The 27,973-nt window shown below is 36.3% G+C and overlaps 1 protein-coding gene across 1 annotated transcript in view; it reads left to right on the plus strand.

Annotated features, from left to right (window-relative positions):
* PXDN (peroxidasin) overlaps window positions 1-27,973 on the plus strand; it is a 150,384-nt gene that overhangs the window by 91,588 nt on the left and 30,823 nt on the right. Inside the window, exons 6-14 of the mRNA XM_043985908.1 lie at window positions 421-492; window positions 4,447-4,616; window positions 9,992-10,109; window positions 13,688-13,857; window positions 15,912-16,184; window positions 19,473-19,589; window positions 21,213-21,371; window positions 24,691-24,803; window positions 27,646-27,802. Coding sequence (XP_043841843.1) covers window positions 421-492; window positions 4,447-4,616; window positions 9,992-10,109; window positions 13,688-13,857; window positions 15,912-16,184; window positions 19,473-19,589; window positions 21,213-21,371; window positions 24,691-24,803; window positions 27,646-27,802 — 1,349 coding nt within the window. The remainder of the gene's footprint in view (window positions 1-420; window positions 493-4,446; window positions 4,617-9,991; window positions 10,110-13,687; window positions 13,858-15,911; window positions 16,185-19,472; window positions 19,590-21,212; window positions 21,372-24,690; window positions 24,804-27,645; window positions 27,803-27,973) is intronic.

Genomic DNA, 27,973 nt, shown 5'->3' on the forward strand with positions numbered 1-27,973 from the left:
TACATTTGTAAACCTATGAATTTTATTTTATACATTACTCTGAGAAATGTGTCATGAACATGATGCAAGAAAGATACCCTGCTTAAGACGGTAATAATAAGTAATTACCTTGGGGTAATGTCATCCAAATTTTACTGGTCACTAGGTCTTAAGTTTCATCAGTGTCCTTTTTAAAAGTGAAAATACATTTTCTCACAGTACTATCATTTTAAAAATTAACATTATTGAAACTGGGCTACAAATCAATACTGTTAACCTAGTAATTAGTAAATAGTTTCAACAAAGCAATCATGATCTAGAATACAAGACCTTTTAAATGAAGTAGAAAATAGTTAAATCTTTTGAGAGACTAACTTCTAACTTTTCATATATAATGTATATACATTCCAAACTGATTCATTATGCTATTTCATTCAACAGATTTTTGCATAACAATCGAATTGCTCACTTAGTCCCTGGAACGTTTAGTCACTTGAATTCCATGAAGAGATTGTAAGTAAATTAATTTTTATTTATCTAAGTTTCAGTAGAGTCAGATTGTGCATTTAAGATATGCAAGTCCACAGCTCCTGATTTTATAATGTTGTATAGTACCCAAATGTCTTTTCTTATAACAACTTAAAAGTACGCAAATATTATCTTCATGATCTTTTTTTACAGATGAGGAGAATGATGATCAGATAGTGTTGAATGACTTGTCTAATGTCATTAGGCTGATAAACATTAGAACTACAAATGAATGGTATCAAAGTTTTCTACTTCGAAGTTAAATCTTCTATTTCCAATTTCAGTTTCTTGACCATGACACCCTATTGATATACACTTATGCATATTTATATCTATTTAGCCATTTCCTTTGATTATTAGTAATAGAGGCTTAAGCCAGCCAGAAAATCTGTAATAAAAGATATAAAGAATATAAGTGGTAGGTTTTGTTTTTGTTTATTTCTTGGGAGAAGGTAAAATTATTGGTTTCAAGATATAGGCATTTGTGGTGAATAAATCTTGATTGACTCTGTAAAAAATTGTGGAAAATATCTTTAAGCTCATATTTTAATTCTCCTAGTTGCTTTTTAGTACAATATGTAGTATTAATTCCTCATAGATTATAGTATACTATGAAGAAGAAATAATTTCCGTTATTCCAGTTCCAGTGTTTTGTCTCTAGGCATGAATGTATATCTAAAACTATTTAAATTTACTCAAATATACCCTTTCTTCAAAGACTGGCAGAATAAGAACATTTATTTTCATAATTAGGATTTTTAAAAATTAGACATTTATCTTTCCGTATTTAAAAAAAATTTTTTTTAATTTTTATTTAATTAATTTTTTTTTTTTTTAGTGAGGCAATTGGGGTTAAGTGACTTGCCCAGGGTCACACAGCTAGTAAGTGTGTCAAGGGTCTGAGGTCAAATTTGAACTCGGGTCCTCCTGAATCCAAGGCCAGTGCTTTATCCACTGCGCCACCTAGCTGCCCCTAATGATCCCCATTCTTAATCATCATTTCATTGTTCCTGAATCTTGTTAAAGTTTGTCAGTCAACAAAACGTTTATTGAATGCCTACTTCATGAGTTGTGGTAGGCATGGTGGAGAAAATATGAAGGAATAGAGAACATATTTCTTGTCTTTATGGAATTTACTGTTTTGTTAAAGAGAATGGACATGCATATCTGAGTAGAGTTAAAAGCTCAGGGTATTATGGAATAAGTGCCAGATGAAGAGGAGCCAGCATGGGTTTACATTAGAAAAGTTGTTTGCCTCATTTTCTTTTTTGATAAGATAACTAGTTTGGCAGAAGCACTGTAGATTTGTTTGGATTTTGGCAAAGAACTTGACCGAGGCTATCCTAATGTTCTTGTGGAAGAGTATGGGCAAGGTGCTATATATAGGTAGTCATAGCTGGAGTCATTTTCTGGAAAGTGGGTTGATTTATGTCTGCCTGGAGCAAAGTGTTTCCTGGTGTTGTACTGGCTATGTTCTCAGTCTTGGTTGGTTTGTCATTGTCATCAGTCTTGGAAGAGGCATGGGTAGATGTGGGATTTTTCGTAGTCAGACTCATTAGGAAACTGAGAGGGGTAGGTGACGTGTTGCATGACATAGGATCAGGATGCAGAAATACCTTCACAGGTTGAATCTGTTGTGAGGTGCAACAAGATGAAAAAATTAATCATGTAAAATCCTGTACTTGGGTTCAGCAAATCAGATGCACAAATATGGTTTGAGGGAGATAGAACTCAAATAATATTTCAAAATGTAATGTAAATGATGTGACTTCTCAAAAAGCCAGTGTAATCTTAGTCTAATTTAAAAGAAACATAGTATTCAGAGAGAGAGCTGACAACCTGCTGTCAGACTGTTAATGGATGAATGAATAAATAAATGACTGACTAAACATTTAAGTGCTGCATGTGAAGCAATGTATTAAGTGCTAGAAATAAAAAACAAAAACAGAAAAACAAGATAGTGCCTGTGCTTGAAGAGCTCATAGTTTATTTATTTTTTTTATTTTTTTATTTTTTAGTGAGGCAATTGGGGTTAAGTGACTTGCCCAGGGTCACATAGCTAGTAAGTGTTAAGTGTCTGAGGCTGGATTTGAACTCAGGTACTCCTGAATCCAGGGCCAGTGCTCTATCCACTGCGGCACCTAGCTGCCCCGAGCTCATAGTTTATTATTATGGAGATTTAGCAGATAAGAGATTTCAGTTGCAAGAGAGATGACAAAGTCCAGTGATTCTTAAGGTATATTAGCAAGGCCCATGGTGCTGTAGTTTCTTTTGTGTCATTTACAGTAACAAAAGCATGTCTGTTTCTGATGTTGAACTATTTGAACAGTGCAGAGGTATTTGGTAGCAAAAACTTTGTTTTTCATGGCTTCAGTATCTGGCTGCTGTGGAGAGTGTGTGGTGTGGTACTTGTAGAAGCAATTAACAGATTGCCCCTTTACTATAGTCATTCCTCTGGAGACTGGCCCTGGGAATTGGGCTTGTAGCAGAGTTGGTTATTTAGGGGGTGCTGATCTCCTTCAGCATATTGAGCATATCTGTCAAGGTGGCCATTGGTTGGTGGTTGGTATTTGTGATGAAGGTGATGAAACTATTCTCTACAAAGGTTGCTCCTTTCAATGATTCCAGCTTAGGTGAGGTTTGAGGCAGGACTGGTGGCCTGGGGATGGGAGTTTCTAGAGATATGACTCTGGGTTTTGGGTATCTATACCTTAGTCTGAGGGTAAGTGCTAGTTGAAGTAGTAGCTGTGGTTTATCCCATCTGGCACATGCTACCTCTCTCCCTCAAGATTCTTTTGTGTGTCTGGCTGGAAAGTGCATTCAGTTCTTTTCTAGCTCTAAACCCTATGATCATGTAGTCTAGGATCTATTTTCTTCTAATTTTGTACACCATATTTAAGAAGGGATATGGATATGTTGGAGCACATCGAGAAGAAGATGGTTAGAGATGGTAAGAGAAGAGTAGCATGGTATTTTTTTTTTTTAGTGAGGCAATTGGGGTTAAGTGACTTGCCCAGGGTCACACAGCTAGTAAGTGTTAAGTGTCTGAGGCCGGATTTGAACTCAGGTACTCCTGACTCCAAGGCCTGTGCTCTATCCACTGCGCCACCTAGCTGCCCCAGCATGGTATTTTAGAATAAACTCCAGCCTAATATTCTGATGACATGTTCAAATCCCACCTCTGATGGGTACTGCCTGTGTGGCCTTGATCAAGTCATTTAACTTCTTAAACCTAAGTTTCCTCATTTGTAAAATAAGGAGCTTGGACATCGATGGCCTCTAAGATCCCTGTATATTTATTGCCTCTAAGATCTGTAACCATCTCAAAACCATCATCAGTATTGATTCAGAATTTACTTAGAAGAAAACTGATGGTAAAATGATAGCTCTTCAGAATTTACAAATTTATAGGAATTTCATTTGAGTTAAACTTGCCCTCTTTTGCTCCCAGAGAGGACTGAGGAAGGTAAGTGAGTAGAAGCTACAATGAAGTAGATTTCAGTCAAACATAAGGAAGAGTTTTCCTATAATTAGAGTTGTCCAAAGATAGGACAGAATTCCTCATTAAATAGTGAATTTCCTTACCACCAGAGCTGTTGAAACGGAACATAGGATGATCACTTTTCAGGGAATGATACCAATGGGATTTGTGCTTCATTTAGTTCAGGTGCTGGGCCAGATGAATTCAAAGGGACCTTCTGATTATAGTATTCATGGGTTCTGTGTTTCTGTATACCTTCAATTAGATTTGTAAGCCTTTTCAGGGAAGGATTGTTCTGATATAGTATACAACTTTATATCATGCATGTCCATCCAGCATGGGGCTGTGTGCAGAGTGAGTAGTTAGCAATATTTTAAAAATGAATTATATTTGTGTTTTGAACCATAACACCCAAATTTCTTTCTTTAATTTATCACTGGCTATTTCTTTGTTCAAAGGCGATTGGATTCAAATGCTCTCCATTGTGACTGTGAAATCCTGTGGTTGGCAGACTTATTAAAGACATATGCAGAGTCTGGGAATGCCCAGGCAGCTGCCACCTGTGAATATCCCAGGAGGATCCAAGGGAGATCTGTGGCCACTATAACACCAGAAGAACTGAATTGTGGTGAGTTTTCCCTTGGCACAATGCCAATTCAGTTTCTCTTAAGTGCCAGCACTGAAATGAGCCTCATCAGGTTCCCAGATTGGATTTCCAATTGTATTTGGGTATTTCCAAGAATGCATGCAAGGCTATAATGTCTTAAATAGGCACAGCTATCCATACAACAACTAGTTACTACTTGGCCTTAAATTTATTTTTAAAAAATAAATTTCAGAAAGCTGCAAAGGAATTGCTATTTTCTGTTTCCTCAGTGCCATTTTTGATAATAAAACTTTGGGTTTTTCTTTTCTTGGAGGATAATTGCTTATTATTGAGAGCAGCTTCCCTGATATCTCATGCTGCTCATCACAGGGGACATTACTGTAACCATTTTCTTATCTTATCTCAGTAATTCACTGTAGGTACCAGGATTTTAGGAGGAGAAATGATCTTACTGTAACTAACAAAAAATGACCAATAGATAATGCAGAAAGGATTTCATGATGTAACCAGAGACAGTCGTATAATTAAACAGGTATAAGCTGTTGTATCTTAGAATCATAGGATTTAAAGTGACTTTAAGAAAACATCTGTTCTTAGTCTCTTCTTTGATAGATGGGGCAGCTAGGTGGGACAGTGGATAGAGCACTGGCCCTGGAGTCAGGAGGACCTGTGTTCAAATTTCACCTCAGACACTTACTAGCTGTGTGACCCTGGGCAAGTCACTTAACCCTAATTGCCTTAAATATCCAGGGCCATCTCCAGTCATCCTGATGCATATCTTTCCACTGGACCCAGGTGCTTCTAGAGGAGAGAGTAAGGCTGGTGACTTTGCATAGTCTTCCCTCATTTGAATCCAGTTCGTTGCAAGTGATGACATCACTCCAATGCCATGGTCCACTCCCAGAATAAAGGACAAACATCTGATAGATGAGCCTAGAGAAGGGAAATCACTTGCCCAAGGTCATATATATAGTGAATAGCATCATAGGGATTTAACTAAGGTCTTCTGAATCCATCACTCTAACCGGTTGTTTGTGAGTTTGGATCATAAGGGAGAGTTTGTGATGTTTCCTATTCCCATTCATCAGCTGCCATGAGTCTTTTTCCCTATGGATGAGTGTATGCTGTCAATTTCTGTTCCCTTCCTGGCTTTAAATGGAGTCTAGCACTACAATAGGTAATATTGCATCAGTACTCAAGTTTCATTATGTTGGCTCATGTATGACCACCCGGAGAGGACTAAATGGAAAACTGAAAATTGACACTGGGAGGAAAATGTTGGTTTGTATTTATCAGCTATTCAATATATTCTGAACACCATTATGGATATCGGGAAAACTACTAAAGAAGAGAGATAAGAAAACCTCTTAAGGTGTTTTTTCCCCACAACTGGCATTGAATGTGTGTTTTATGGTAGAAACATATTCCATTCCCTCTGTATTATTATGGTCTTCTCTGTTTCATATGTCATTTATGAGTGAGATCTTAGCATCTCTCATACCTAGTCCTGAGGTCTGTTCTCTTATTTAGTAACTATTATAAATCAGCTATTGAGCTAATACAGTTCAATTGTATTGAGTGCAAGGAACCATTCCAGTCACTCGGGATACAAATAGGTACAACCAAATAGTCCCTCCCCTCAAGGAACTTAATGCTCTACTAGGAGAATATAAACATAGTAATAACTTATATGGTCTTTCAGGTTTGCCAAGCTCTTTCCTTATAACATAGTGACATATGCTATAATGGTAAGGAAACTGAGGGACTCATTAGTGCTTAAGTAAATTACTCATGATCACATAGCTAATAATAAGTGCCTAAGAAAGGATTTGAATTCAGGTTTTCTGACTCCTGGTTCAACACTACTCTATCACTTTGCCTTTCGTGAACAAAGAAAAGTTAATATAAGGTAATTTGAAGAGATGAAGAACTTTAAGAACTAGTGACAGTAGAGCAGTCCAGAAAGGCTTTGTTGATAACTGAGTTGTTAAAGAAATGACATTACAATTTTCTTACAACCTTATAACATATATGTATGGGTGTGTATTTCTTTAAAAAAAAACCAAAAACACCATGTCCTTCTTTTCTTTCTTTTTTTGGAGGAGGCAGGGCAGTGAGGGTTAAGTGACTTGCCCAGGGTCACACAGCTAGTAAATATCAAGTGTCTGAGGCCAAGTTTGAACTTGGGTCCTCCTGAATCCAGGGCTGGCACTTTATCCACTGCACCACCTAGCTGCCCCCCAAAAACTATATCCAACAGAAATTTACAGTTTCCTACACAATCTTTTTGTTATTTTTTTATATATTGAAATGTTTATATTTGAAGGAGCTCACATTCTAATAAGTCATGATAATATAAATAGGTTTCAACTGCAAGGTAAATGGAGTCCCTATGGATGAGTGTATGCTGTCAATTTCTGTTCCCTTCCCGTATTTTGTTCCTATGGCCATTAGGGTTCTAAGTTCACAGGGAGAAAAGGATATTTTAAAAATTAAACGAACAAAAAACAAAAAGAAAATGGCTGGGAAATGGTACCTAATTGCTCAACTCCAGTCCTAATTAGTAAAAATAAAAAGGGAAGCACATTGGTTTGTTTTGATACCTGAGGATAATATGAAGACATTTATTTTAAATTTTCTTCCTTTTATTTATGTCCTCTGGATCTTCTCACGAAGTATATTGATTAAACCATATTTAAACTTCTGTAATTGAGAAAACTTAATCACTATCTAGCCTGACAAATGCTGTTGCCAAAATTTATTCATTTCATCTCCAAAAGGAGAGATAATGTTGGCATTGTGGTGCAGTGGTTTTATCACTACATTTAGATACAGAAGTGCTGGGTTCAAATTTTGGCTCTGATGATTATAAATCACATGTCCTTGGTCAAGTCACTTCTTTCTGGGCCTCACTTTCATCCCTTGTATAATGAGGTGGTTGGATTAAACCATGTCTAAGTTTCTTCCTAGCTTTAAATTCAATGATCTTATTAAAACATAAAGCAGGGGTAGCTAGGTGGTGCAGTGGATAGAGCACAGGCCCTGGAGTTAGTACCTGAGTTCAAATCCAGCCTCAGACACTTGACACTTACTGTGTGACCCTGGGCAAGTCACTTAACCCCAATTGCCTCACCCCCCCCAAAACCACCCCATAAAGCAGAACCTATTAAATTTATTTTACCCCTGATGCTATACATTTTTATATAGCTGATGCCTAATTTCCACATTGTTCACTCTGATTTCCTTCATCATCTGCTCATGTGGTCTCTGGCACACACACAAGTGTACGTGCACACACATGAGTACACATGTATATATTGTGATGTTTAAAATCTAATGTGTGTGTCCTTACCTACCCCCCAGGGTATGTGTGTGTGGTAGAACTAGCTAAGTTTACTTATAAATTCAGCAACAGTTTAGGCTTTTAAGCATTTATTAAAGTTTATTAGGGGTTAGCAAAGAGAGAGAGAAAGCTGCTTTCATCTAGCTATCCAAGAGACTGAATTCCCCTCTGTTCCACCGGAAGCCCCATGTCGAACTGGAAAAGGGGCGGTCCCCACACACACAGCTCTAAGCTAATTGGCTGGTAGCATTCAAGTCCATTGATTAACATGGCTTACAGGAGGTCCATGAACTTCTGGAATGCCAGGATGACCTAAGAAAGGTCATCTCATGCTTTCTCAACAGGGGGTGGCGTCCTGGTTTTCGATAAATGCACACACACACACGCACACGTACACACTCACACTCCTATGAGTGCTATAGATTCACACCCCTATTCCTTAGAGATTACTCTGGGAGAAACAATATAACAATAAGTTAGATAAGAAGCCAGAACTTAAAAATAATTCCTAAGGAACATCGTACAAGTGACAGCAATATTGTTTGATGTGGAACTGTGAATGACTTAATTGTTTTCAGCAATACAATGATCCAAGATGATCCCAAAGGACTAATGATAAAGCATACTATCCCTCTCCATAGAAAGAACTGATATTGATTTAACACAGACTGTAGCATGATTTCATTTTACTTTCTTTCATTTTTTCCTTTTATTCAAGTTTTCTTATATAAAATGATTAATATGGTAATGTTTTACATAATTGCACATGTATAACCTATATCTGATTGCTTATTGCCTCAGGGAGTGGGAAGGTGAGGGAAGGAAGGAGGGATAAAATTTGGAACTCAAAACTTTCAATAAAAATGTTTATTATTAAAAAAAATTCCTAAGGAGACCATCATAACCCGATTTGAAGAGAAATATGGCAAAGATAGTAGAGTAGAAGCATGATGGATAGAGACTATAGCTTGTGAGTTGACTCGAAATAAATCAGAAGTCTGTGGCCACCAACTTGTATTTGTGATTTCATTAAGGTAATTTATATTTAACTTTTTTGGCATTTGAATTTGGCTTGTGCCATCCTCCTCCAGATAAACCAGATGTACATGGTTTCATTATGTGTAATTTTCATTCTTAATTGCTTAAGAATATCTGTGTTAAAACCAGAGATTGATTTTAGAGATGGAGCATCTCTAATTAATGGAACATCTGTTCTCAACCTCTTCTTTTGTAGATGAAGAAAATAAAGCCTTGGGAGGAAGAGAAATGACTTATCTAAGGTCACATAAGTAGTAAATAACAAAATTGGGATTTGAATTCAGGTCTTCTGAGTCCATCTCTGTAACTAGGCATAGAGCTATTTATGGGTTTGGACTGCTGGGGACAGTTTGTGCTGTTTCCGATTCCCATTCATTAGATGTCTTTACTCTATTTTTTTTTTGTCTACAGGAATACAATAGATGGATCCGATACAAAACTTAGGAAGTATGACGTGAACAAAATAAAACAAAAGTAGTATTTTTCATGATTTATTGGGTCCTCACCTATGAAATGGAGATAACACTCAAATCTACCTATTGGACAGAATTATGGTTTGGAAACATTCATACAACTTAAGGGGCTATGTAAACATGAAAGAAAACAATATAAATTGGGTTTATCCCTGTTAGCTGGTTCCTATTTTTCACTTGCTTTGTTTTGGGGTTTTTGGTCATGCATTTTGGTCTGCTGCTTGAATAATTATCCTCTTAAGTATGGGGCCTACCATAGGGATGTAATAGCTATTTGACATTCACTTTCCAAACCTCCTTTGCTATATTAATCTATACAATTTCTTAGAGACAGGTCTTAGTAAGCAGTTTTCAGTTCATTTGTAATGTTCAAGGTATAAACTAGTCGTCTGTGCAGGGGACCATTTGTAAGTTTTCATAAAATATTTACCATGGTGCATTTGTCAAATTCTTTTAAAAATTTATGAAAGCAAAATATCTTCATTTAGTTTTACTTGACAGTTTTAAAATAAGTAATGTTTCCTTTTCATTTCTTGATATAGAAAGGCCAAGGATTACATCAGAGCCTCAGGATGTGGATGTGACTTCTGGGAATACAGTCTACTTCACTTGCAGGGCTGAAGGCAATCCCAAACCAGAAATAATTTGGCTTCGAAACAAGTAAGTTGAAAGAAGAATAACTCGACTGGAGTACAGTAGATACATAATATTTTTTCATGTGAAATAATCACTATCTACCATATTTACTGAGTTTTTTTTTTTTAACCCACATTCCTTCTTTCATTGAGAGAAGAAAAACAGGAGCTATGTTTTCCCCATCTCACTCCTGTCTTTGGTGCTTTTTTTCCCTGGGCTTTGAGACTGCAAACAGAGATTCATGGGAGCTTTTAAAAGCCCTTAGTCAGATTAACAACTGTATTTTGATCTAAATTCGAATGTAGCCATTTTCTCCTGAGCACTCCCCCCCCCCCAATAATGGAACATATTCTGCTTCATTACAATGTGGGCACCTTGAAAGCTCCATCATTTTGTTTTTATATGCCAAATAGTTAACACAGTACCTGGCCCACAGTAAACTTTTATTTATTTTGAGGGGGGCAATGGGGGTTAAGTGACTTGCCCAGGGTCACACAGCTAGTAAGTGTCAAGTCTCTGAGGCCAGATTTGAACTCAGGTACCCCTGAATCCAGGGCTGGTGCTTTATCCACTGTGCCACCTAGCTGCCCCAACACAGTAAACTTTTAATAAATGCTTGTTAACTGACTGCCTTTAACTCGATATACAATGCTGCCTGGGCCCAGTAGCAAGAAGAGCTACTTATTCCTTTTACCTTTGTCCAGATTCAATTCCCTCCCCCTCCCCCCCACCCCACCCCAAGCTCCTCTTTTTCTTTTTTTCTCTGCCTTCTGTTTACCCTTTATGGTCTTTGAGTCTAAATGGTTTAAGGGCAATGGCTCCAGACAATAGTAAACTGTGGTAATTACCACCAGCAGGCTTAGCTGGATGGTCATTTCTTTGCATATTTATTGTTTAAGGTTTCTGGGTATCCTCTAGGGAGAAATTTGAGTAACCAGTTTGGACTGTAGTGATTTCTGCATATATCTTTTCATGAACTAAACATACGATTCTTGAAAAGATTTCCTTTAATCCTAAATTGGAAAACATCACCGTTTGATTTCCCATTTTTGAGTCTCCCCCCCCCAATCTTCATACAAAGTCTATAGTTGTCATTTTTTGGTGATAGCTTTTTTCTTGTAAGCATTTTGAGTAGAAAAAGGAAAGTTGAAGTATTAAGAGATACAGTTTAAAATTATTTTTTGACTTGTTGCTGTGAAACCTGACTATGTCTAACAAAGCTTAGGGTGCAAGTTTTTCAAAGCCAAATCCAAATGGATGGGGTTGAGCACAGACAAGGACTTAAATGTCTGAATTATTTGTCCCCATTTGATAGTGACAATATTGGAGGAAAAGCACAGAATTTGGTACATAAATTCAGTTCTTATGAAAAAAGAACTTTCCCTGTGAATTCCAAATAGTGTTTTTGAAAGTTATCAGAAACACCAGATAATGAAGGTAACTTGTCCTTCTTTGAACATTTATAGGCTTATATTTTATGATTACAATAATTATAATGATTCACTTTCCCCATAGTGGGCAAATGGATATGCCTAGAACACATATTCTGACTGTCACTCACTACTGGCAAATTCCCAGTAGCTTTCTATTGCCTCTGGGATACAAAACAAATCTCTATTTCCATAATCTGCATTCCAACTACCTTTTTTTCTTTCTTATTTTATATTACTTAGATTATCACAGTCTCTGTTTCAGTCAAATTGACCTATTAGTTGTTCTTTATCCATAACATTCTGTCTTTTGCCTACCTGGCTTTGCACAGATGAGCCCTTGGGTTGGGAATGTACTCCCTCATCATCCTTGCCTCCAGACTCCCTAACAGCCTTCACTACACTTCACAGCACTGGTTAGGTGCCCAGAGAGTAGAACATTAATAAATATATGTTAAGTTGAATTTAATTGACTTCAGATATACTGATTTTCATACCTATTAACTACATAGAGAGATTTATTTAAATAGCCCTGCAAGGAACTTTTAATCTCAAATAACATGGGTGCATATGGACATAAAGATGACACAAAGAAAACCAAATAAAGCAGTGAAATAATTACATAAACTGTATTAAGTGATTATATCACAGACGTGTACTGAATAAATCCATCTTATTAATGTAGAGTGAAGGAATATTAGGGTTCCCATGCATAGAATTTGGTATGTCCTAGAGGTTAGGACATTTCAAGAGTTATTGATTAAAGGATGGAAGATGCTTTGGCAAATTGTTGAAAAGAAGATTATTTACTCATAGGTACTAGCTTTATCTCTAAAGGTTTGGAGGCAGGAATAGAATAACCGGAGAAAATAAGTGTTAAAGACGGTCCTTTAGCCCCTACTTAATATGGGAAATTTTATGCTCCATATACTGCAGCTAATTTTTTCCCTTCTGGGATTTTTAATCATAATTTTCTAATGGAAAATTAAATTAAAATTAAGATTTTAAAAAGTGTTTCCCTTCTAGCAAAATATTCCTATATTTGTCTTCTTAAAGAATATAATGCTTTAGACATTGAAGATTACACTCATTTTATAAACCAAAATGTAATGCATTTTGCCTGTGTTTAAAAAAAGTCTCTCTCAATGATCTAGCAAAGATATTTTTTTCTCAGTTCCATATATATAATTGAGTATGTTAGATTTTTGGGAAATGTTTACACTTTTACCTCTTGTTGCATATCATGATCTTGTTAAAATTCCTAATGATTTCTGTCTCTGTATACTAGCCAATGAGAATCTAAAGCAAATTCACATCAGAAAGGAAGATAAACTGTGGGGTGAACAAGGCCATGTGGCAATATGTGATAGCCCCTTTGTCCCTGGTTGGCTTACTTGGCTGTATGACCAAGCAAAGTTGGAATGTGTAAATAGAGTTGAATGTGGCAGGATTTCAGTTAGAGATTATAATTGTCTAAAGTAATCTTCAAAATCATGTGAAGGATAAAGCTTTTAAGTGCCCTGGGAATCACACATGTGTAAACAGAGATGGTATTTAGGGTAGTTTGGGGATAGAAACAATTTGTTGCCTATCATAAAAGTGTGATGTGGGGAGGAGGTAAGCATGGACAAACTTTTTTGTTTGTTTCCAAATGATTGTTTTTCATTCTGTTTGTAAATATATTTCTGCTTTAAACTTTGAGTCAACTAGACCCCAGAAAAGATTGTCTTTTCAAAGCCTTCCATCTCTTGGTTGCATTTATAATTGTTTCTAGGTCTCTGTCCACTTTAAAATCTTTATGCCTATATTTCAGTTCCATTCATCAAATTTTTATTATGCACCTACTAAAAGGCATTGTACCAAGACAAAAATGAGTCTCTGCCTTCCAGGAGCTTACATTCTAGCCAAAAAAAAAAAAAAAAACCAAAACTACAGAGGTAAGCATATAGCTCCTTCTTTGGGACTGCTTGTTACATAAGACTACCCAAGAAAGGGTGGCCTTCCTTGAGAGATGGTGGGGGTATCATGATTTGGCTGCACCTTTGGATTTGTGTATTTTAGAACCCCCAGTTTCCCAATGTATTCCTGAGTATCTTTCTTTGTGTTTAGAGGCATCTCCTCTCCTTGTGTGCTTAAAAACATGTTTAGACCACTAGATTTCTATCTTTACAGTAACGAGCTGAGTATGAAAACAGATTCCCGTTTAAACTTGTTAGATGATGGAACTCTGATGATTCAGAACACTCAGGAGACAGACCAAGGAATTTACCAGTGTATGGCAAAAAATGTAGCAGGAGAAGTGAAAACTCAGGAAGTCACCCTCAGATACTTTGGTTCTCCAGGTAAGCTGATATCAACTAAGGAATTTTCTTGTTTAACTCACTCACTCTTTCCAGCCTCCAGGATTATTTTAGTCCATATTAGGTAGCTTACTTTGTTAGCAGCAGAATGCTGAGTAGGCTAAGCTGGGAAATTCAAAACCAGTGGAATAGTTTGACCTGTTGTATTCCATAGTCCAATTCCATCTTGGGCAAACAGCTATGTAATGTTGAACCTTGGTCACGAGAATGAGTGTGAAGGACTAACATTAATCACAGAATGATCTAAATTATTGAATGGGTCCTTAGACCCTTCATCATTACTTAGTGGAGTGGGGCTGGACTAGATCAAGATACATAGCATGCCCTCTTGATGGTGAGTTGTGTTGTCATCTTTATAAGAATCTAGTGGAGATAATGATGCTGCTGATGAAGAAGAAGAAGAAGGAGAAGGAAGAAGAAGAAGGGAGAAGGAGAAAGAAGAAGAAGAAAGAAGAAGAATGGTATTTCAGTTGAAAGTCGAGCCAGTTGAAAATTGTGTTACTGAAGCAAGACTCTTCATATATTCAACCCGTTAACTTCAATTATGCTTTCCTTAGCACAATTCCCCCTCCCCCAATAAATTAGTTACTTTATGGGCAAGAGAATTTAAATAGTCTTAAATGAAACTATTTATGTTGTTTAGGGGCAACTGTCATGGCTTGACATAGAATAGGAAAGAGAATAGTAAGGGTTTTACTGTTTATATACTTTTAACAATTTGTAGGACTAAAATAAGTAATATATTGTGAAAGAAAGTAATTTATACAAAGAGGTTCTTTAGTAGCACTCTTTATAACAGTGTAAAATTGGAAACTATCCAAATCACATCACTAATAATAGCTCATGTTTATATAGCACTTTAATGTGCTCTTTAAAGAGCTTTGTGTGTGTGTGTGTGTATGAGATTTGATCTGCACAACAACCCTGTGAAGTTGATACTATTATAATCTCCATTTAACAGTGGAGAAAACTGAGGCTGAGGCAGGGTTAAAATGACTTGCCCAGTGCCACAATGGTAGTAAGTATCTGAGACAAGATTCAAACTTAGGTTTTTTAGACTCAAGTCCAGTGCTCTATCCTTTATGCCACTGCTATACCAAATGCCAAAGACTAAGGAATTGACTGATTCCACATTATGGGATACTACAGAGATACTAAACATGATAAATAGGTATGGAGTTAATGCAAAGTAGAAAAAATAGAAACACAAGATAGTATGAAAATCCTAGTTGTACTGTTGTTCACTAGTTTCAGTAGTGTGTGACTCTTCCTGACTCCTTATGGGATTTTCTTGGCAAAGGTACTGGAGTAGTTTGCCATTTCCTTCTCCAGTGGATTAAGGCAAACAGAGGTTAAATGACTTGCCTAGTCTCACACAGTTAGTGTCTGAGGCTGAATTAGGCTTCTTTAAAATTGTACATTTAGGGGGCAGCTAGATGGCGCAGTGGTTAAAACGCTGGCCCTGGATTCAGGAGTACCTGAGTTCAAATCCGGCCTCGGACACTTGACACTTACTAGCTGTGTGACCCTGGGCAAGTCACTTAACCCCCATTGCCCCGCCAAAAAAAAAAAAAAGGAGAAAAAAAAATTGTACATTTATCTAAAGTGGGAGAGAATTGAGTAGTTTAAAATGAATTACTAGATTTCATTTTTCTGAAAACTTGATTAATTTTCACCCTTCTACCCCAACAAAAATAGAAGAATAATAGGATGTTTGAAACCTTGAAAGATGACGTTTGTAAGAGAGTGTCAATATTTGTAGTTCGGACCTCATAAACCACATCCAACCTTAGTTAATGAGTTGTATTCCTCAAAACTAAGATGACACTTTAAAAAAAAGTCTTCTTTCAAAGATTGTTTTGTTTTGTTTTTGACACCCTTTGATATAATCCATTGCAAAGGTAGAAGATGTTGGCACCAAAGTGAATATTTCCTTCTATTCAGGTATTTAGACAAAGCAGGGTATTACATTAGTGGAAATGGTTTCAAGGCTTTAATTTCTTTCTTTCTCTCTTTCTTTTTTGTTCTTGGAATAGCTAGACCCAGTTTTGTTATCCAACCACAGAACACAGAAGTGTTGGTTGGAGAAAGTGTCACTTTGGAATGTAGTGCCACTGGCCACCCACAGCCTCGGATTTCCTGGACAAAAGGCGACAGAACGCCCTTACCAACTGATCCACGTGTCAACATTACTCCTTCTGGTGGTCTTTATATAGAAAAAGTAATACAGGAAGATAGCGGGGAGTATATATGTTTTGCAGCCAACAATATAGATAGTATTCATGCAACCGCATACATCATTGTGCAAGGTAAGTGTCATCAAAAATGAAAGAAAAGACATTTGTTTGCAAATAATGCAGTTTGCTACCTGGAATGGATCTTAGTGGTCATCTGATAAAATCCATTCTCAGTCCTCCTTATATTTAGGTAAGAAAACTGAGGCCATTCCAAGTTAAGTGACTTGTAGGTCACACTGACAGGTCGAGGGTTAAATCAAACACTGGCCTCTAGATACCCATTCTAGTCCTTCTTCCATTACTTGCATTGCTGCTCTGGCTCCTTTCTAAGCTTATTTTTGCATATTCAGATATGTTAATATTTTTAACAGATAACATTAACATAATATTTAATTTTGCCTCTTTTAAAGTGTTTTTTAGTGGTCAATAGTCCTCCCATGCCTTCCCTACCCCAAAGGTTATGAGTAAATAAATACATTTCCATTTGGTGACATCACACACATCTTTCAAGCCTCAACTCAAATATGACCTGAATTGTCATCAAAATGGAATCACACAATTTGAAAGTTGGCCACCCTCAAAGACCAACACATATATGAAACCTCACTATATAATATACTCGACAAATCATTGTTGAAAATAGAGAAAGGAAATCAATATTTCTATAGCAATTAAAAACTGCCCATTTGATTCTCACAATGATGAGGTAAGTGCTATTGTTGTCCCAGTTCTACAGTTGAGGAAACTGAGGCAAACAAAGATGAAGTGATTTGCCTAGGGTCACACAGCTAGTAAGTGACTGAGGCCACATTTGAACTCAGGACTTCTTGACACCAGGCCCAGTGGGGGAGACAACATAAAAACAAATTTATACAAAGCAGGCTATATATAGCATAAAGAAGAAATAATTAACTGAAGGAAGGCATAGGATTAAGAGGGGTTGGGAAAGGTTTCCTGTAAATGATGGGCCATTTGATTGTAAGTTTCTTGAGGGCAGGGACTTTCTTTTGCCTTTTTTGGGGGGGGGTATCCTCAGGATTTAGTACAATGCCTAGAACATAGTAAACACTTAATAGATGTTTATTGATTGGTTGATTATTCTAAAAGGCTTCAGTTAGAATTGTTCTAATTAAAGACTTTTAATACAATCAGTGTTCCCTGCTTCTGGACCATTAGTTCATTTGAATAATTAGAATTATTCCTTAGTGTGTCTGTTCTAGTCACATAAGCACAGCTGCAGTTAATGACCCTTACCAAAGGATTACACTGGTAATTTGGTAATTCTGGTCAATGGATGAATTTCAGAAACCTATCGTAAGATAAGAGCCCTACAGTTGAAAGGGACTTTGGAGGCCATCTCGTTCAAGCCCTTCATTTTCCAGATGAGGTGACTCGGTCCCAGGAAGGTTACATAACTGTCCCAAAGGCATACAGAGAGTAGCATGTGAGGCAACATTCGAATCCAGGTTCTCTGACTACAGAGCTAGTGTAATCTGCATTGTATCACAGAAAGAAGTAAGTAAGAACCAGAACTTTTTCTAGTTAGGATTGTTTGTTGTTCAGTTGTTTCAGTCATGTCTGACTCTTTGTGACCCCATTTGGGGTTTTCTTGGCAAAGATACTGGAGCAGTTTGCCATTTCCTTCTCCAGTTCATTTTTACAGATGAGAAAACTAAGGCACACAAGGTTATGTGACTTGCCCAGGTCACACAGTAAGTATCTGAGACCAGATTTGAACTCAGGAAGATGAGTCTTCCTGACTCCAGGCCCAGCTTCTCTCCACTGTGCCACCTAGCTTCCATAAACACTATCAGATAAAAAACAGTTTCCATTTCAAATTAATACTAGAAGGACCACTAGCATATCAATTGTCAATTAAAAAAACTGTAATTTATGAAAAATTTTCCTATCTGTTCAAATGTATTTTAAATATGAATGATTATAAGCACATTTTCATCCCATTATCTACTTTTTTTTTGCTTATAGATTTTTTAAAAATATGCCTTGCTTTAATGGTAATTTCATCTTCCTAAAAGGTGAAAGAAGCAATATCAATAACTAATATCGTAGTCTTTATTCTCATCATTAAGGAAGAACTGTATGCAGAAATCAAGATGAGAGGAACTGATTGGAGGAAAATACATTTGAAATAAATATATCAAATAAAACACTGATTTCAAGTATCTATAAAGATTGTATTAAAAAAGTGAGACACATTTATAAGCATAACACTTTCTGTTTTGTTTTGTTTTGTTTTGTTTTGTTTTGTTTTTTTAGTGAGGCAATTGGGGTTAAGTGGCTTGCCCAGGGTCACACAGCTAGTAAGTGTTAAGTGTCTGAGGCTGGATTTGAACTCAGGTACTCCTGACTCCAGGGCCACTGCTCTATCCACTGTGCCACCTAGCTACCCCAGAGTAACACTTTCTAATGATTAGAGTTATCCAGAAATGGAACTGGGCTGCTTTAGAGATTATGGATTCCACTTTATTGGTATGAGAAGGGATAAGGCATGCAATAATTTATTTTGACCAGAGAGGGAATTATAAGAGATAAAATTAGAAAAGTAAGGTAGTCCCAACAGACTGGGGACAGTCTTGAATGCCATACAAAGGAGTTTGCATTTACTTAGTAATAACAATTCTCTTGAATAAGAAAGTTTTAAGTGTCTACTGTTTGTCTGGCAATATATTTGGTATTAGAGTTACAAATGCAAAAATGAAACCCAGAGAAAAGGTTAGAGTGAAGATTTGTTCCCAGATCTTCTGACGCAAGAAACCAGCACTTTCCATTGTACCATGCTATTTTGCTTATATTCACCCTGCCAAGAGAAGGAGAGTGGTCTAAAGAGGTCCAAGGAAATCATAGGACAACTCTTATTTTAAAAATAATGTACATTTTGACTCTTATAAATACCCAAATTAAGTATAAAGGACAGATGAAGACAGACACTGTCTGCATCCAAAGAAAGAACTGATGAATAGAAGTATGTATAGAATAATTTTGCATATATATACCTATTTGTATTTAATGGTAACCATCTCTGGGGCATGGGGGGGAGAAATAAAAAAAAGACATTTACATTATAACTTTTATATATTTAAAAGGAATAACAAGTTGTACATAATAGACTTGCAGTTTCATGTGTAATCTTTTTTATTATACTATATTATGGAGATGCTTGTTTTATTTCATAAATTTAAAAATAATAGAAAGGGGAAAATGTACAGAATATAGAAGGAAGTGTTCTTGATATACCTTTTGTTTTAAAATTATATTAATTTACATCTAAACTATAATACTTTGAAATTATTCTTTTCCCTCTTGACTTAATTTTTTCAATAATTTCTCTTTTTCCGGCAGCTGTGCCTCATTTTACTGTTACCCCTCAAGATAGAGTGGTTGTTGAGGGGCACACAGTTGATTTCCATTGTGAAGCACAGGGCTATCCACAACCAGTTATTGCCTGGACTAAAGGAGGTGAGTTTCCTAATATTGTGTTTCTCTTTTTTCTTCTCCCCCACACTAAGAACACTAATAAAATTAAGTAAAAATTTCTGCCATTCATATAGGTTTCTAGGGTAAACTGCTCAAATTGTTTTCTGCTAGTCTAGGGCATCCTTTGGATGAGCTGGGCCTTCCCAAAGTTGACCCTCTGACCCTGAGACCTGACATTCTTCATGGACTCCTAAAAGTCCTACATATGCAATGCTTCCATGGCTAGGGTGTGTGTACTGTATATCATTACCTCAAATGCTGAGAAAACCTGGCTGCATTGAGGGGAGGCTGGATTGTACAATCCTGAATTTAGAGCATTCTCTGTCCCCAGCCAGCCCCTCTTGTTGGGCCATCTGGGTTAAGTTAAACTAAGTTACCAAATGACATCAGAAGACAAGCAAGAGGTATTTGGGGAAAGTCATGGTGGAGGTTGTGTAGAGTTTGGGAGGGGAGATGCATATAAAAGGAAAAAAAAATCCTTTCAATCTAGTTAAGTCTAAACTTTCTTGTGCTGTCATTTATATTGATACTGACATATTACAATTTTATGTTTATACTGTGCTTATACATATGTTTGTTTCTTCTATTTTTTCAGCTAATTGTGTTATTTGAAAGTTTTATTAATTCTGATTGCCCATAAAATGATATGAGTCAGACCAAAGTGGGTTGGAATGGTCATATGATCTCTTTAGTACATGAGCACATACATCTTTTCTAGATCTCTCATTCTCTCCTGAAATAATCAGGAAGAGTGGTACTAGTCTAGAGCCAGGGAATGTATCAGACTTAATGAGCTCTTGACTTTATTTGATATCGACACTGAGGGAAATTCCATGTTGGTTTGCGCAGACCAGAGTTAATATTTAGGGATCAGGGATTGATGATAAATGAATTTTGGGCCTTTGGAATAAAAGGTTAATACTCTTCACCTTGCACTCATGATATTGAATAAACTTTTTGTAGTGCTTGCTTTCTCAAACTGGTAATCAAAAAAGTATTGTCCAAGGTTGCCAAATTCATGATTTCTTATCTATTTCAAATCACTTATTATATCATGGTATGTTCTGTAAAAACAAACAAACCCCTCAGACTTATGATTTCAATGGTCTTGGTATTTCCTGGTGAAAAATTCCCTCTACCAAAGCAGATCAACACTTGCTGTTCAAATCACAGTTTTAGGGAGTTGTCCAGGGCATGAAAAGATTATGCAACTTATTAAAGATTACATAGCCAGTATATTGGGATGTGCCAGTAAATGTCTTAACAATCAGATCTTTGGAGCATGATATATGCTTTTAAGTTTGATCTGCATTATTAACATTATGTCAATTACTTGCTTAAGTCTAGTCAATAAACAATAAATCAAACCATGATTTGTGATATTTTCTAATACCCAGGGTATAAATATTCACACTGAAAACTTAACAGTTAGTTCTCTGTCTAGAATAGAGTCGACCTGGCTTCAGCACCCCTTGCCAGTGTGTCAGAGATAGGTTTTAAGCCCAGGGTGTCCTCTCTCCATGGCTAGTTCTCTTTATGTTACACCATACTACTCTGTATAGTCTTACAGTGCCAAGGAAACAACTTACTAATACTGTATTTCAGGGAGTCAACTCTCCGTAGATAGAAGACATCTAGTTCTTTCATCAGGAACTTTGAGGATTTCAAGAGTTGCCCTTCATGACCAGGGACAGTATGAATGCCAAGCTGTCAATATCATAGGCTCTCAGAGGGTGTCTGTACATCTTACGGTGCAGCCTAGAGGTAAAGTCTGTTGTTGGGTATGGGGTGTGGAGGGGGAATTGTGAACATTTACTTTTTTTTTCAATCTTAATAGTATTTTATTTTATTCAGTTGCATGTAAAATTAGTTTTCAACATTCATTTTTATAAGATTTTGTTCCAAAGTTTTCTCCCTTTCTTCCTTCCTTCCCCCTTCTCCAAGATAGCAAGCAATCTGATATATGTTATGCATGTACAATCACAGTAAACATATATCCACATTAGTCATGTTGTGAAAGAAGAATCAGAATAAAAGGGAAAAACCTCAAGAAAAAAAACAAAAAAAGTAGAAATAGCTTGGTTCAATCTCCATTCAGATTCAATAGTCGTTTTGGGTGTGGAGAACATTTTCCATCATGAGTCCTTTGGAATTGTCTTGGATTATTGTAGTGCTGAGAAGAGCTAAGTCTATCACAGCTGATCATTACACAGCGTTGCCATTACTGTGTACAATGTTCTGGTTCTGTTCACTTCACTCAGTATCAGTCCACTTAATTCTTTCCAGGTTTTTCTGAAATCTGCCTGCACAGTAGTATTCCATTACATTCATATACCACAACTTGTTCAGCCATTCCCCAATTGATGGGCATCCCCTCAATGTCCAATGCTTTGCCACCACAAAGAGAGCTGCTATAAATATTTTTATACATATGGGTCCTTTTCCCTTTTTATGATCTCTTTGGGATACAGACCTAGTAGTGGTATGACTGAGCCAAAGGGTATGCACAGCCCCATAGTCTTTTGGGCATAGTTCCAAATTGTTCTCCAGAATGGTTGGATCAGTTCATAACTCCAAAAACAATGCATTAGTGTTCCAATTTTTCCACATCATGAACATTTATTTTAGAGAAAATATATATATATATTCATCTTTACTGACTTTTGTTTCACTGTTCCTTATTAGGACTTTCTAATTTCACTTTTAAAATTTGGATTTATAAAGTTTGAAGTTAAATCATATTATTATAGCTCATTAACTCTTGGGCTTTAAGTTTCAAAAAAATTATAATTATATGTGGAACCATGTTTTCTTTTAGTTTTGTTCAAGTCAGAGGACTGACTTATTCTTCTCCAATGACTTGAGAAGCAAGGGGTTATTTATGAACTATGAGGAAATTGACTTTCTTTGATAAATGAGATGCTTATTTAATTTTTTAAAAAAATTATTTTTCAATTAAAATTTTATTTACTCTCCTGTGATACTTATTTAAATATCCCCCATGAGATAGTTCTACTTTAGTGCAGCATTTTATTAGAATCAGCTTCATTTTATTTCTTGGTTCCCTGATCATTTGGTAGTTTTTTTTCCTACTTCTTGACTCTTGCTTTTCAGTTGTCCAATTAGCTTCTATTTCAAGGATTCATTGATTTCAGGTGGTGGTACAAGTATTATTTCCCCTAATGGATTGTATCTCCACCAAGGATCAACTGATGGTTTGTTAAGATGCCGTGACCAAAACCATGTGTGACTAGGTGGTCAACCTTCTTCTTAAGTCTCACTCATTTGAAAATCCAACATTTTATCCAATTCTTTTTTTCTAATATCCTCCCTAAAACTTCATTTCACAGCCTTTACCTGTATTATGACCGTAGACATGTAGAAATGCAAGTGGGAGACTCCCCCCCCCTTTAAAATTTTTTTTAAAATTTTATTTTTTTTTAATAAAAGTGTTTTATTATTTTCCAGTTACATGTAAGGATAGTTTTCAACATTTGTTTTCATTTCTAAATTTTTCTTCCACCTCCCTTCTCTACCTCCTCACCAAGATGGAAAGCAATCTGATATAGGTTATATATGTACAATCACATTAAACATATTGCTGCATTAGTCATATTGTGAAAGAAGAATCAGAGCACAAGGGGAACACCTCAAAAAAGAAGGAAAAAAACCAGCCCAAAAGTAGAAACAGTATGGTTCAATCTGTATTCATAATCCACAGTTCTTTTTTCTGGATGTTGAGAACATTTTCTATCATGAGTTCTTTGAAATTGTTTTGGATCATTGTATTGATGAGAAGAGCCAAGTCTGTCACAGTTGTTCATCACACAATGTTTCTGTTACTGTGCACAATGTTCTCCTGGTTCTGCTCCTCTCAGTCAGCAAAGTGGGAGACTTCTGAGCAGCTGTGGCACAATAGTGTGGGAGATGGTGCAAAGCCTGAGATAGTGGAGCACAGGAGGATGCCAAGTAGGAGGACAGACCAATACTTGAACGGGCTACAATCTATCTGCAAACCTGTTAGCCTTATTTTACCTTATTCTCCTTTATACACAGATATGCTAGTTGAACTGAATTGCTAATTGCTTCCTGACCTTGGCATTCCATCTCCTTGCATTTGCCTAAGTTTTGCTGTCATGTCTGGAATGCACTACTTTATTTCAGCTCTGCTGAATCGTTCTTTTCCTTTTCAAAGCTCAGCTCAGTGCCACCTCTTCTGTGATGCCTCTAGTTATGAGCTATCCCCACCATTCCTATTGTACTTCCTTTGAACTTCTCCATTATCCCCATCATTTTCGTCATGTCACTCGTGCCCCACCCTCTACAGTTACCTTGTAACTATATTCTATTGGTATACATATGTATATACATGTCTCATATCACTAGTGTCCTACCCTCTACAATTGCCTTGTAGCTACTATGTTGTGTGTGTTTTCTGTATATATATATATATATATATATATATGTACGTGGCATTTCTTCTGTTAGAATGTAATCTTGTTGAGAACAGAAACTCTTTTGTTTTTATAATGCCAGAGCCTGGCACATATACATATATATGTACGTGGCATTTCTTCTGTTAGAATGTAATCTTGTTGAGAACAGAAACTCTTTTGTTTTTATAATGCCAGAGCCTGGCACATATACATATATATGTACGTGGCATTTCTTCTGTTAGAATGTAATCTTGTTGAGAACAGAAACTCTTTTGTTTTTATAATGCCAGAGCCTGGCACCGAGTAAGTGATTAACAAAGGTTTGTTGGTTGATTGATCACTTGCTATACATACACACATACACACACATATATGTTGCACCCTTCCTTCCATTCCCATGGTAAAATGTCATCTTATGGAGGGGAGAATCTGATTTTTGTTATTGTTATCTAGCATGTTAGCATAGGCATTATGCTCGATGCCTTGTATAGTAGTGCTTGAAAATATGTTATTTATTGGGATTGAATGATTCATTTGAATAGGGAGAGGGATTGTCATGTTTTCAGTTTCCATTCATAATTCCTTGCAATTTGTTACAACTTTTATCGTTTCTGTCACTGAATAGTCTTATGTTATTTTTCTTTTAGTTACTCCCGTGTTTGCAAGCATCCCGAGGGATATGACAGTGGAGGTTGGCACCAATGTGCAGATTCCTTGCAGTTCTCAAGGAGAGCCTGAGCCAGTAATAACATGGAATAAGGTAAGAATAAAGTAATCTCTGTTGCTGGGTTTTTTTTTTTTTTTTTTTGGTGAGGCAATTGGGGTTAAGTGACTTGCCCAGGGTCACACAGCTAGTAAGTGTGTCTGAGGCCAGATTTGAACTCAGGTCCTCCTGAATCCAGGGCCAGTGCTCTATCCACTGTGCTACCTAGCTGCCCCATGCCACCTAGCTGCCCCTGCCACCTAGCTGCCCCTGTTGCTGGATTTTTAAAGAGCACAGAGGTGTAGTTTAGACTTTCCTTCTCTCTGGTGAAGTTCATTGAGTATGAAGCAGCTCCCAGCTTCCTGTCCCATCTCTAAGCAGAAAAGAGCAGAAAAGGGTCACAAAGGGTATGTTTAGGACTGTTTCCCCACCAGGAGAAGTTCTAAATATTTGTATCTTAAAATGCTTTTTAAATTAAATGCTCAACTGATGAATAACAATCTTATAGCCACCATCCAAATGAAAAAAGGCAAGTCAGTTAGGAGGAATTGCTAATGTAATTGGTATCATTGTTTGACTCTGTCCCTTTCATCCTCAAACCTCCTTCCCACTTGTGATTCCAAGGAAATTTCATGACAGATAAACTTCATATACAAACAAACATGCCTGTGTGCATGCATATATGGTAATGCATGGATACACGATACATAGTGTCAGTGTTCATATGTGCATGCATATATGCATGCATATAGGCAAAATATTATGTGTATCTACACATTTGTACATGCATGTGTATGTATAAACACACAACATTTCAAATGAGTTATTCATGGCCCAGTTAATGATTTACTTTGTTTTTGCATGTTTCATGTTCATCTGTTATTCATTATTCTGTATTTTCTGTATATTCTAACTGGAATAAAATGCAATATGCCCTTATGCTTCCTCCTTGTTCTACTTGTTATAAGATTTCATTTTGGAATGAGCACCTTAATAAACATTTTTTCAATTAAATTGAATTTGAAAAGGAAGAAAAGTAATAAATGGAATAATAGCATTTAGAACTTGTTGGGCTCAAATTCAGTCCTTTCATTTACCGTTTTCTCCCCAATTCAATTCAACAAACATTTATTAAATATTTACTGTATGCAAGACACTGAGCTCAGCACTGAGGATACAAAGACATAAAAAACCCCACCATCCCTACTTTCAAAAAACTTACATTTATATATTTTAAGGTAAACAATAATTGTCAACAAAACAATCAATTAACATTCAAAACAATGTAACAAGTTCTTACCTAACCTCTGTCAGTTCAACAAGGAATGACCAAAAGAATGAACAAGCAAGCAAATAAAATGCATTTGTTCTTTCCTTTTCCAAATCTGTTTCAAAAAAAAAAAAACCCAAACCAAAACAAAAAACTGCCCCTTTTTGCCAAGTTTCCTCAAACCTTTTGTTTTATACATAAGGAAACTGAATTCTAGAGAAGTTAAATAACTCGTCCAAGTAGAATCAGAGCTAGAACAATGTGTCCTGAGTCACAATAGCCTTTATTTATTACATATTGAGAATATGTGTTCTTCTTTGGAGGACGGGTATTGCAAAAGCCCCAAAGTGATCATTTGGTTTGGAGACGTATCTTCTATACCTACAACATTTATAGAATTAAGGAGTTCTGTATTCCTAAGAGTTGTATTTGGTCAGGAGCAAGTGAAAACATCTATGAGTTTCTTTAGGGTTGAGGTTCTTAATCTTTTTTTAAAAAATTTTGTGATGGATTCCTCTGACATTCTTGTGAATATTATAGACTCCTAAGGGGAAAAATTGTCTACATTCATAACTGAAGGAAATGCTAAATTTCACTTAGTGGATAGAGAAAATAGAAATGTATTTTTCTTGATCCACATTTAAAGATCCTCTGAAATTTATTGAGAAATCCAATGACCTACTGCTTTAGGTACAGTTTAAGTTGATAGAAGTTTGGATAAGGAAGAAAGGAAGAAAACAAGTGCCTGGTATGTGCCAGGCACTGTGTTGTGTTTTACAAATAATATCTCATTTGATCCTCTCAACAACCCTGGGAGATAGATGCTGTTATTATCTCCATTTTACAGCTGAGGGCACTGAGGCAAACAGAAGTTAAGTAACTTGCTCAGAGGCACACGGCTCGTAATTTTCTGAGGTTAAATTTGAACTCAGGTCTTCCTGACTCCAGGCACAACATTCTAACCACTATATTACCTAACTATTCATACATCTGGATTTTCCCCTCTTTTATAGTGGAAGGAGAGTCATTCTCTTCTTTTTCTTTTGCAAATCCTCCTGGTGGAAAAGCAAACCCCTTGGTTAGGAATACCTCATTTTTGGGTTGGGAGTGGTGGTGGAGGGGTTGTTTGTGTTTTATTAGTTCTTACATTGTATTTCAAATAAGAAATACCTACAACATAGGTAGATGGGGAGCAAGAAAGGACCTTTATGGTTTTGTTTCACATTAAAATCTACTTTAAAAAGCCAAACCCATTTTAGAGAGTTTTCTTTAATGTTCTAGTTTGAAAACTTTAAGATTGTAATAGATAAGAATGTGTACTTAAGGCACATAGGCTATACTTTTGATATAAATAATGATTTTTTTTACTTTGAATTTTTTAGTGAATTGTTATAGTTTCCATCTCTTTGCGGTATTAAGTTTATAGATGTTGGAATACTATTTTACTACTAATATTTGATGTTGAGTGAAAATTAAAATTAAATTCCTTCTAGGGCTTAATTTTGTGCTACGCTGAGGGCACACCTCAAGAGATTCCAGCTTGGAGAATCAAATATTCAAGAGTAAAGTAAGCATAAGAGAGTCAGAGTCTTCTTTTTCCAGACAACTAATTGTTTTGTTTTGTTTTAGGATGGAGTACAGGTAACTGAAAGTGGCAAATTTCATATTAGCTCAGAGGGATTTCTCACCATAAATGACGTTGGACTAGCTGACGAAGGTCGTTATGAATGCGTTGCCCGGAACACGATTGGATATTCCTCAGTTAGTATGGTCCTAAGTGTTAATGGTAAGACTTAGTCATGCCAATAGGAATTATTTCTCATAATTTTTACAAGGCATTTTACCTAGCAAACACCAAGATTCTACAACATAAAAACCAGATTGTTCAATTGGTCATATTTGAATTGTAGAATTTTAGAGAAGAAAGTGATGTCATAGGTGAAGTAGACTAAATCCC

The sequence above is a fragment of the Dromiciops gliroides genome, chromosome 2, assembly GCF_019393635.1.
Source record: "Dromiciops gliroides isolate mDroGli1 chromosome 2, mDroGli1.pri, whole genome shotgun sequence".
Classification (NCBI taxonomy): Eukaryota; Metazoa; Chordata; class Mammalia; order Microbiotheria; family Microbiotheriidae; genus Dromiciops; species Dromiciops gliroides.